General features: G+C 41.7%; 1 protein-coding gene across 1 annotated transcript; it reads left to right on the top strand.

The window, feature by feature from the left end:
- Positions 1-569: 569 nt before the first annotated feature.
- On the top strand, positions 570-11,002 carry INIP (INTS3 and NABP interacting protein). The gene is made up of 4 exons (XM_085042383.1): positions 570-979; positions 1,504-1,591; positions 8,296-8,398; positions 10,888-11,002. The coding sequence occupies exons 2-4, from the start codon at positions 1,567-1,569 to the stop codon at positions 10,985-10,987; spliced, it is 228 nt and encodes a 75-aa protein (XP_084898509.1). The 5' UTR covers positions 570-979; positions 1,504-1,566; the 3' UTR covers positions 10,988-11,002.
- The last annotated feature ends 728 nt before the right edge of the window (positions 11,003-11,730 follow it).

The raw sequence follows: 11,730 nt of genomic DNA on the forward strand, positions 1-11,730 counted from the left end.
AAGTCCCTACGGCGTTTCCCCAGCATGGAACCCTGGCGCTCGCTCCCGTGCCCAGGCGGATGCCCGTGGCAGGAGCACGGGACAGACACACACAGCCGAACCGCTGAACGCAGCGCGCCCGCAGCACCGCCACGCCTCCACACGCACTGCTCCGACCCCTCCGGGCGCGGGCACAGCGAGGAGGGCGCGGGAAGGGGGAAGGGAGGGCGCGGGCAGTGGGAAGGGAGGGCGCGGGAAGGGAGGAAGGAGGGCGCGGGAATGGAGGAAGGAGGGCGCGGGCAGTGGGAAGGGAGGGCGCGGGCAGGGAGGAAGGAGGGCGCGGGCAATGGGAAGGGAGGGCGCGGGCAGGGAGGAAGGAGGGCGCGGGAAGTGCGAGAGGAGCCGCGGGCGCCGTCGCGCTGAGCGCGTCACGAGCAGGGGGCGGGGGCGGCGCGGCCGCGCTGCGGGAAGGGGAGCGGGCGCAAGGAGCCGCAGCACAAGGAGCCGCAGCCCCCAGCCCGCGGGCAGGTGGGTGGCGGGCGGAACTGCAGCGGCCCGGGCCGGCCGGCCGAGATGGGGAGCGGCATCGGCGCCGGGCCGGGGCGAGCCGGGGAGTGCATGCATCCATTGTGGGCGGGAGGGAAGAGGCGAGCGGGAGAGCCCATTCCCGAGCCGTGTGTGGGGGAGGCGAGCAGCGCCGGGAGCGGGTCAGGCCATCCGTGTCCCTCGGAGAAACCCGTCCCGGCCGCTGTCAGCGCGCTTAATTAATACTGTCATCGAGTTGCTGATTCACGGCGGCGTTGCTGCTCAGGAACCCGCAGGTCCAGGGCGTAGCAGTGACCCAGTCTCCTGTGAAAGTCTGACTGTGGCTTCTGATCCACGTTTCCTGCAGGATTCGCTGTTCCCGTCCTTCGGCTCCGCCTGGCTGAGCCAAAGCTCTTCGGCACTGCACTTTACAGCCTGGCACCTTGATGGAAGCAGAAGTTGATGGTGGCCCGAGGTGACGTATGGCCGAGCAGCAGGCCTCCTTTTTTGTTCTGCCGCGGCTGCAGCCAACTTCGGCTGGCATTGTCTCTGGGTTTAAATTGCCTCTCCTCAAACAATCAGTGTTTCTTGAGTTACAGCCTAAACTGGGGTCTTCCAAGGCTTCAGCATTTAAGGACTATAGTGGTTTGATTCTTAAGCATTGTCTGGCATACCGTGTCAGTAAGTTCAGTTGGGAAAAATGCTTGTATGACTTTAAAGGTTATTCTTACTTGAATAGAAATTATGAGAAATTACTACTACTACTACTAATAGAAATTACTAGAATTTAAAAAAAAAGTATTGATCACAACCTGTGATATTTCAAGCCGAAAGTTGCAAGCCAAAATATAAAGTTTATAATATATTTTAAGCAATGCACATGCTGCATTTGGTTTATGCTTTCTAACAGTTGCCGTATTTATGAAGTCTCTCACAGAATGAAATCCAAGCTCTGCTTTTAAACAAGTGTGTTTACCTTATATTGTGCCTCTTTTGCAGATATTTGTGGGGATTAAAAGATTTGAACTCCAGTTGAATAAAACAAGGGCTGAAAATTGAAGGATGGCAGCAAATCCTTCAGGACAAGGTAGGTTTTAATCTAAGTATTCAAGGGCTGCAGGCAAAATATCAGTGAAGTCAGCATAACTGTCAGTTCATTTTTATGGAAATATGAAGAAAGGGAAGACAGGTGGGGCTGAAAGCAGCAGAACAGCAGGAATCCTTCTAGAACAACATGCAGTAAATGGTCGAAAAAGACCACTGATGGCTGGGGAGCTCTGAGTTACAGAGGATAACATCATGCTCAGGATTAGGAAGTACCTACCATGCCTGTGGTACAGTGATCATTTCCTGAAGGTTGTTTCAGACTCTTACAACACTTGGCATTGAACATGACCAGCAGCTCTTGCTCTCAACATCCAGAACAGCCAGAAGTCAAACATATTCCATGTTGTGATGGAAATAGCGAGACCCAGGCAGTAATATCTGTCAGCAAGTAGCCAGGCCTAGGAGGAAAAGCCAGTTAAAACAGTAATGCTAACTGCAATGAGATGTTCCTTTGTATGAAGATGTGTCTGAATTGCATCCTTGAAATAATAAGACTCTTAGTAATGGTCCAGCTGTCCGGGTGGTGCATGTGCTTTAGAGGGGGCTGAGGGTCTGGGGGTGTCCCTGGGTGAATTTGAAGAAGGGTCTTAAATCGCCCTCTAGAGGTGTTTTCTGGAAACCATAGTGGAACTCTGAGGCTTTTCCTCTGTGGGAGACCCTCTGAGGAAAAAGCTTCTCAGGTATGGCCCTTCATGTACGTGGTTATGGGAAAGGAATTCTGAGTTCAGTTTCCCGGCGAGTGGAGACTTTTGCACATCTGTGTTTGTATCTGTACCTCAAGCAAGCCTGCAAAGCTGGGTGCTGCTGGATGATGCTTCAGGGGGTATCATATGACTTGTGTGGGTCCAAAACACAGATGTGACTTGCTACTTGACAAAAAGGAGTTAGTTTCTGGAATGCTTAGTGAGATTTTGTGATGTGTTGAGAGAGGAGTACTGTGGGTTGCAGAGCTGTTTGTTTGCAGATTTTAACTCTGAGAAGGTTTTTGGTACATAATGGTAAATCTTGCTTTATTCTCTGAATACCAGGTCAGCATCATTGCAAGGAATAGAATGTTGTCATAGAGGGTTAAAAGCTGCTTTTTCTCAAATATATTGGTTTACTGAGAAATAAGATGGGATTTTAGTGCCAGAATACCTTTGCTTCCCTCCTGACTCCAAAGTCTTATAATTTAGTAGGGTCTTGGAATCTGCTTTTGTATTTGAGATATCCTTTAGAGACTCAATAAATCACCTGTATAATTATTGTATGAAAATTGTTTGCACTAAACAGACAAAGAAACATTGTCAAGTTCAATTACCAAATAAGCCTATAAATAGTACAACTAGGAAAATTAGAAAGGAACAGGTAAATATAAGCAATAGTTCAGGGCTTCTATCTTGTCCAGATGCAATCTAGTAGTGAAAGTGATTGAGAAAAACATTGCATTTTAAGCTTGCCTCATGGCATACATATTAGTGCTGTTAAAGCAATCTATTCTCTTCACTTCGAGAAAAGGAATAGAAATTTACTGAAACTTGCTGGAAGGATTTTGACTGGTAGCACTTATTCAGGCAGAATGATAAGGATGAATTAAACATTAGCCTTCTACACAGGTACAGTGTGATGGTAGTTTTTGTACCAAATAACTGCTTTTCCTTTTATCGATACCAAGTATTTTCTTAGGAATTAATATGAGTTTTCTGTTTATTACAGACTCAGACTATAAAATCTAAGATTTTGTGGACCAGACTTTTATTAATTGACCTTTTAGAAAAGCAGTCTTGGTGGTGAGCTGCATATGAGTGCAGAAAAACCAAGCAGAATTGAATGAAAGGCCTTGCTTCAGTTTATTAGTGCCACATGGAACTGATTGCATGAGACTGACTATGGCATTTGAAAGCTGTGGAAAATCCTGTAGCATGCTGTGCATTGTCCACCAGATGAGCTCGGAGTGGTACACTTTCAGGGGGGCAAGTCACCATCCTCACTTCAGAAGCAAATTCTTCCAGGTGCTGAGGAATACACTGCTCCTACTGCAGTATTTCACAGTACTTAGGCAATGTGTATTCTTCAGGCTGCTTCTGTGTAATGCCTTTGCTGGTGTGCAGCACGGCCAGAGCATACCTTGTGTGTAACTGAATTAACCACTATGTGTGAGTCCTCCTAAAGGAAGCTCTCTGAGATAAGAGAAATGTAACTGCTCAGGACAGAATTCTTCTTTGGGACCCAAAAGGTGGAAAAAACACAGATCATTCTTCAGACAGGGCTGAACCTTTCATAAAAGAAGAGGTCTGGTATGTTGGAAGAATAAGCTCCTGAAATCTGAAGAAAATTCTAAGTTTCAGGCTGTAGCAATTCTACAGAGTCTCTTTATATCCTGGCAGTTGTTTTTGGCCTAAAGGTATGTGAATGCATTCAGGTAGCACAATGGAAGCAGCTAGATTTAGCTCTCTGTTCTCTGAGTCTGAAAAGGAAGATTGTGCTGTTCTGCACTGAATTACTTTATCATCTACATGCTTTGCTGTTTGACATCTCAGTCTGATCTCTGTGTAAGCATAGTACTTGAGAACATTGCAACCATAAAGTTGTCAATGACTTGCATTCAGGTATGCATGTAGCTGTTTTCTAGAGGCATACACAAAATACTAATGTATGTTTCAGTAAATCAACTTAATTTACTGAATAACTGGAATGCCTTTTGTTTCACTGTCACACAAAGTATATGAAAGCACATCCAAATGTAAATTGTTGCTGAGAGTATTGGCATGCAGCAGACTGTTAGATTATGTTTTGAGATGCCAGTCATTATAAGCAGAAGAGGACATCAGAATAGAATTACTCAATTTTTTTCTAAAGTGGTGTGTGTTGAATAAGGGCTTTAGATTCTGCTTTTTAAGAGGTTTCTGCATCAGTTCATGAATGCCAACATTTATTGAAACACACACTTCAGTGAAGAAATTGCTTTAAATCCTTTCTGAATTGAGCAGGCAGGACAGTATGGAGTTTCTTTTAACATTCAGAGCTTGGAGTTGACATCCAGCTTTGAAAACATTTTCCGAGGAAAAGTGTATCTTGAACACAAAGTAGTGGAGGGCTCTTTTTTGCTTTTACACATCTATGGACAAATGATAAATAATGTGTCTAAGAAAAGACTTCATTGTGCTGTGAATTTGAAGCAACCCACAGATGAAGGGAAAGATAATCAGTGAAAAACAAGAACTTTAAAAAAGGTAAAGGTAATGCTGTTTCTTGCCATGCAGTTAGTTTGAAGAACTAACTGGCATAGGTACAGGTAAGATAGGGTGGTAGGATAAGGTGGTAGGATTAGGTTAAAGAAAGAAGCTTGCTGTGAGCTCTTTAAGCTACCAGTATCACTCACAAGGGTCCAGGTTTCTCTTTCTCACTTTTATGTGCAGAAAATAGGTGCAATTCACCTTGTTTCAGCTCCTGCACAAATACAATGTTTGCTGTCAGAAATACAGGTGTCAGAAAGGTTTAAATTTTAAATGTCCTGAATCTGCTACATTAGAGAGTAATCTGAGGCTCTAGGTGCTCAGTTTGACATCTGACACTGCCATTAATCTATTTAGCTGCCTTGAATAGGTCATTTTGTGTCAGGACTCATGTCAGCAAAGCAGAGAAAAATTTTAATAAACTGCAATATTCAAACTGTTCAAACTCAAAATATTAGTGCAGCTCAGCCCTGTCAAGGGAGATCTAAATTTAAAACTTTATTGGGAAGTTCCTATGTTTGAAAATCTGCACTTGTTTTCACAGATGAGAACCTGGTCTGTACTAAGGATCGGTTTTGATTTTTTCATGTCCACATCTTTCCAGATCTTTAGTACTAGAAAGCAGAACAGACAAATCTACAGATGAGAAATTATTTATAATTGACATGAGGAACTTCTGTAGGGAAGTTTCTTTATGGTCTTTATGAAAGCACTTTGGGTTCCTGGACAGGGAAGAATCTAAATGAAAGTCTTGCTTATGTATTGCCAGATACAGTTAATTACTTTGTAAGGATGCCAAAATTTCTCTGTAAAGTGGATTTTTTATGTTCCCCCTCCATTGTTTGCCTTTAAATGAGCAGGTTTTGCCTTGCATATTGGAAGAGTTTAAAATAGCTGCAGGAACTTCACATTGCTCAGCTGAGGGGTACTAACATACACATGTTGAATGTGCTTCTCCACTTTCTCAAGTGGTCTTTCTTCTCCTTACCATTAACAAAATCTCTTAAACAAGTGGCTTTTTCAGCACAGCAGGTTGCTGATGGTTACTGTGCGAACTCTAATACAAAATACTACTTAAAAAAACCCCAAAAACAACTAACAAACAACCGAACAAAAAAACACACTACCAAAGCTCTTACTAGCGATATAAGAAAAGAAAAAATACTGGGGTTACTTCTGAATACCACTAGAGTTTCTGCCATAAGATACTGTAACAAGACTCAAAATAGACGACCGAATCTTGTGCAGTTTCTGATCACAGTTTAAAGACAGCATTTAAAATGTTTCAAGCCTTTCTGAATCATACCATCTGTTTCATGATAAATTTAAGCATATTTAATCTTTGGTTTTTTTAGATCACAACAACTTACATTAAAAAGTGGTCTCCTTTTTCTTTCCTTAATTATCATATCTTCTGAATTCCAAGCATGCATCTAGATTTATGCAGTTCAGGACAAGCAAGCAGTAGCAGAAGGGTGCTGAGTAATATGTCAAGTTTAAAGGGTTTTGGATTAAAATTGTGTAGAATGAGCATACAGACTTGGTTGTTTTAGCTTAGACCCTCTTAGTGGTGCTTCAGTCATCTTATCCATGCATTGTTTCCAGAATTTACAAGAAGATAAAGTGTGCAGCTCAGAAATCTGAAATCCTAGCTTGTTGGCAAGATTTCTCAGCCTTTTTATGTCAGCTGTGTTTTAATGTTTCAGATTTATTGCAACTGCAAGGTCTTCAAAAAAAGACATAGTGCACAATACTTGGAGAGCAGAGAGACATCAAAGACCTGAATCAATACTCTTACAAAACAGAGTTTAAGTGGAGCTAATGCCACATGGGAAGGAGAGATTAGTGGTCAGAAAAATACCATTTAATTAAATATAACTAAAAATCTATTAACAAATGTCAAAATTATTGTGGGTAAGCTTACATAAACCACAGTATGATAAAATTAACAGACTGCTGCTTTCAAAAACTCTTGAGACACTGAGGTGTTTGGGTGTGTATGTTAGGCCTGGTAGAAGAAAAAGGTGAGGGATTGATAGCAAGGCAGTACAGATGCAAATTGTAATTTAGAGTTGAAGGTTTCTGTCTGGTAGGTGTCTCCTTTGTTGAGCCATGCAGATGAAAGGAATACTGGTTTATGTAATTGAGCATCAACACGAGGTCTGTCAAAGAGGATGAACTTTGAGTGCAGCTACTGAAAATAAATCATTTTACCTTGACATGTTAATACTCTCCTTAAGTGTTACCATGTCTGGCCTTCCTAAGAGTTTGTGGGCTGCTGTGTTTTAGTGCTGTCAGTAAAACAGTACTCAGGGCAGGGGCACAGCACACAGCAATTTCCAGTGGGAATCCTTGACTTTTTGTATGGAGGAAATAAAGGACATAACATGACTTTTACATCTCTTTTTTTAATAACAGTGTCATAACTTGTTTTTTATAGAGCAGAAGCAAATCAGAGGTTCAGAAAGCGTGTGTTGCTGACATGAGGAGTGTCCTTGGTGGCATAGAGACATGCAAGAGTCAGCTCTGGAGCTGCTCTGCTCAGCTGTGCTGTTCAGGCATAATGGGCAACAGCAGGGACTTGTACATTTGGTTTGTTTGAGGGCTGCAGTGCAATCCTTTATTATGGAAAAGTCCTCTGTAGGTACAGCAGTTTTGCCATGTTTGCATTTAGAAGGCAACTATGAAAAATCCATAGCTGGCAGCTATTTGGGGCATTTTTGAAATTCTCTCAGTCACCCTTCTTCCTGACTCCTTGTCAGGTCTCTTCAAGGTCTCTTTGGGGGAATGATGAACAAAGGAAATGGAGGCCATGTTCTCATCTTACATTGCATACAGACAGTTTAATAGTTTATTTTGCCTCTTTATTCCAGCATTTGATCGTATTCAGAGTAAGGGTAGTGTGTATAGGTAAGGGCATCAGTATATTTAAACTTTTCTGCATAGATTGTATGAAAGATGTTTGTATAAGCAAATGTGCAAGCTTAGTGATTAGCTTATTCTTACCTGTTATATATATTATACTTGTGTTATAGTTTGAATTCACTAACATGAGAAATTACGCCCCATGAGTGTATTGGTCCATTCTTATTGCTGAATATTGTTGAACATTCAGTGACTGTGTTTTAAATCTAGAACCTGGTAAGTTTACTTTTTGGAAGGCAAGTATTTGATTGTGTACCCCGATTGTAGCTTCGGAGCTGGCTTGGGAAGAGATAGGATCTAACTTGCGTTAGAAACCTCTATTTTAAAGTGTGTTAATATGCATGATAGCTTATGGAAGCTATTGCATGCTTTAAAATGAGAAAAGACAAAATGAAGCCTGTTTATTAATAGCCTTTTCAAAGATTGAAGATTAATGTATTCATCTTAGAGCAATTCTGTTCAGGGACTTCTAATTCCACAGGGTTAGAGTTGGGCCACAGAAGTCACAGAAATATCTCTAATATTTTTCTGTCATTCTCACCAGGTTTCCAGAATAAAAATAGGGTTGCAATCCTGGCAGAACTAGACAAGGAGAAGAGAAAGTTACTTATGCAAAACCAGTCTTCCACAAATCACCCTGGAGCCAGGTATTTTATGTTCTTAGACCTGTTTGGACATCACTGATTACATCAAGGAAAAAACCAAAAAGCTAGTGAGCTGTAAACTTAATATAAATACTTAACAGAAGTGTTTTCTGACCATCCTTAATAGCAAGGCAGAGGGACATTGCTCTTTAGGAACATACTAGTATTCAAAATTGTTTATATAGCATGAATTTCAGCTTACATAATTCTCATTTGAGATACGCTTACTCAAGTGTATTGAAGTCTACCATAAAGAAAATATCAGGAAGCAGATACTGAGAAAACATTTAATTATTAAGCTGAAATGCTCTGGGGAATGGAAGTAGCAGACCATTAGTTTCAGAATTCTGTGTGCCTAGAGAAGAACAATTACAGCAGGACTGAGTTATTCTTGAAACTCCCTATGTGCAAGACAAAGCCAGTTTACGTTACTGCAGATAATGCTGTAAAAGGTGCTGTGTTGTAAGGATGACTCTACACTATAATGTGTAATAATCCAATCTGAGTTTAAGGGTTGTTACTGGGATTTCTCCCATAAAAGACATAACATCCGATTTTTGTCATAAATCAGTAACTAGAAAGTCACACAACCATTTATGTGGAGAAATTGAGATCCTTAAACTTTGAGGTTAGCATGAAGCGAGTGCAGTGCCATAATCTAGACACAGTGTAACCTGCAACACCTGTACAAGGGTCAGATACTCTGATTACAGTCTGAGTGCTGCCTGTGTCTTTTTTTGAAGACATTCCATGCTACTTTCAATTCCTTTGTAATGTCGAAAAGCATGCAGAATACTTGAAATTGCCTGATTTAGACCTCTGAGTGAGATAAGAAGTTACTAATAATAACTGTATGTGGTTATTATTTGAGCAAAATTGTTGATATGAAAATCAGAATATCATACTCTTATGTACAACTCCTGGCAGCAGTGTTCTTGTACTTCATTACAAGTCTGACAATTTCAGGCAGTGCTTGTTTTTTCTTTTTTTCTCTTTTTTCTTTAAGGAATATAACACTGTATTCTAGTGAGCAGAATTAGAATTACTAATTGTGAAGGTGGGCATGGGTGGAACCTACGCTGCAGCAGTCAAACTCTGCTATGGCATTGTGGGCTGATGTGTGATTTTTGAGAAGCTGACAGTTTTTTGATGTTGTGCCAAAGCTCTTGGACCACAGAGTTGTCAGAATTGAGACCAGAAAAACTGTGCAAACGTAACTGAAAGAGCTTGATGTATGTGAAGCATAACAGTGACATGGACAGTGTAAGGGTGAATGAGTTAATTGGTTTCTGGCCTTGGCATGTGAAAATCCTGTATTCAAGAACAGAAGACCATTCTTGAAAAATGTCAGCTGATGGTGAAGCGTTAAGCTTATCTAGAGAAATCATATTGAAAAGTTAGAGGGTACAGATTAAACAGAAAGTAAATACTTTAAAAATAACTGAAAAAATTATGTTTTAAGTAAACTGAGTAGTACTCCTCTCCAACAGTGAAGCTTATCTTAATACTTGGCACAAGCAACAATCCTCTGAATCTTTTAGCTTTTGTTATGCATTTAGGCATAGATTTGGCTGAAGATCTTTTTATGAGCATCGCTGCTTCTCAAAAACTGACTTACTAAATTATCTGTTGACATTGAAGCTGCTGGTGAAGTTCAGTTGACAAGTTTGTTTGGAATCCTTGTCATTTGTACTTTTGTGTCTGTGATTGGTAAGAGCAGGGTTTTCAGCGGCAGTCTCTGGTGACAATTTCGGAAGGAGCTGTGAATTGTCTTGCAATACAATGTTAATGGCAACCCTCACCTGATTTCCATCTGTTACTTACATAGAGTTGGGGATGCTTTTTATGTCTACTTTCTGGGTTAAGAAGGCAGACGAGTTTTAAGATACAAAAGTCAAGAAAAGCATTAATAAATTTTAATTGGAAACCTTATGCTGCTCTGAGGTAGATAAGCTAAATGAGTTTTAGGTACTCCAAGCTATCATCAAGGGATCATTATTTCAGTTAATGTCAGTAGGAAACTCCTTTATTATATGTAGTGAACTGCTGCCCCCCTACCGAAGAGCTGTTCTTATACTGAAGTCTGCAGAGCTCTAGTTAGTGCTCCTGTTAATCACAGTTGTTTAGAAAAGTCACTTGGTGACTAAGTAGTGGTGAAAGCACAAAGCTCCTTTAGAAATTGCTTGCATTCTCTTAACGCTGCACCCAGTGGTTTCACTGACTTCAGTGAGACTCACCCCATGAGCAAAATCCACAGTAGGCTTCAGATTTAGTTTGGCAGGAGTTGTTCATGATGGTTCAAATAATTCAGCTGTGGTCACTCCATCTACTCTTTTCTCTTATATTAACAAATAGTAATTCCAAACAGTAACAATTTCAAGCCATGAATTAAATAAATGGAGGGCTGAGGAAGTCGTGGTGTTCATGGCTAGAATGGCAAGACACATGCTTTATCTGTGGTCTGTGTAATACCATCTTGTTCTTTCTTGCAGCATTGCACTTGCAAGATCACCTCTGAATAAGGATTTTCGTGATCATGCTGAGCAACAGCACATTGCAGCACAGCAGAAGGCTGCCCTGCAGGTGAGCTGATACAGTCACAGTTTAGCTTGGCTCTGTTTTAGGTGTGTGTCCCTTCAGAGAGCAGCCCTGCTCCTAGAGACATTGAAGAGCTCCTTTTAGAGATGAGGTGTCTCACATTTCTGTATATCATAAGTGAAGTCTTTCATCACAGTGAAACATCTCCACAGGCATGGAGAGCTCCACCCAGCCCCACAGTCCATCTCTTTGTGTCTCTGTTGAACTCCCTCCAGTCTGTGTCTCAGACTGAACTCAGATATCTGCCCTTGGCCTGCTGGCTGTGCTGTTGCTGGTGGAGCCCACTGTGCCAGTTAGCCTTGATCACTCCAGGGACACACTGCAGGCTCAGGCTAAATATGAGATCCAGTAGGGAACAGGCAGACCATCTAACTTGCTGGAGTCCAGCCTTTGAAAAGGAAAAGGGTATGTAGGGTTTCAGCAAGGTGTTCAGGTGAACAAGCATGTCTACATCACATGAGCAGAGTGCTGGTGTCTCATGCTCAGGAGTGTGTCTGGTCATGTCCTTCGCACATGCAGCCTCAGGCTGTGGGACACTCATGCATGGTTGTGGCACTCTATATGGCAGCTGTCATAAGCCAAGACTTGCAAGCTGTTAATGGATGGGAGAGGAAATAAGGGGTCTAGGCAAAGAAGAGCAATCAGGAATTAATTTGCCCCACCTCCATGGAGTTGGCGGAACAGAACAGCAGAGAATGTCCAAGTTAATTGTCTTGATGGGCCCTATTCTGATGTGA

The sequence above is a fragment of the Lichenostomus cassidix genome, chromosome Z (genome assembly GCF_008360975.1).
Source record: "Lichenostomus cassidix isolate B80296 chromosome Z, HeHo_3.0, whole genome shotgun sequence".
Classification (NCBI taxonomy): Eukaryota; Metazoa; Chordata; class Aves; order Passeriformes; family Meliphagidae; genus Lichenostomus; species Lichenostomus cassidix.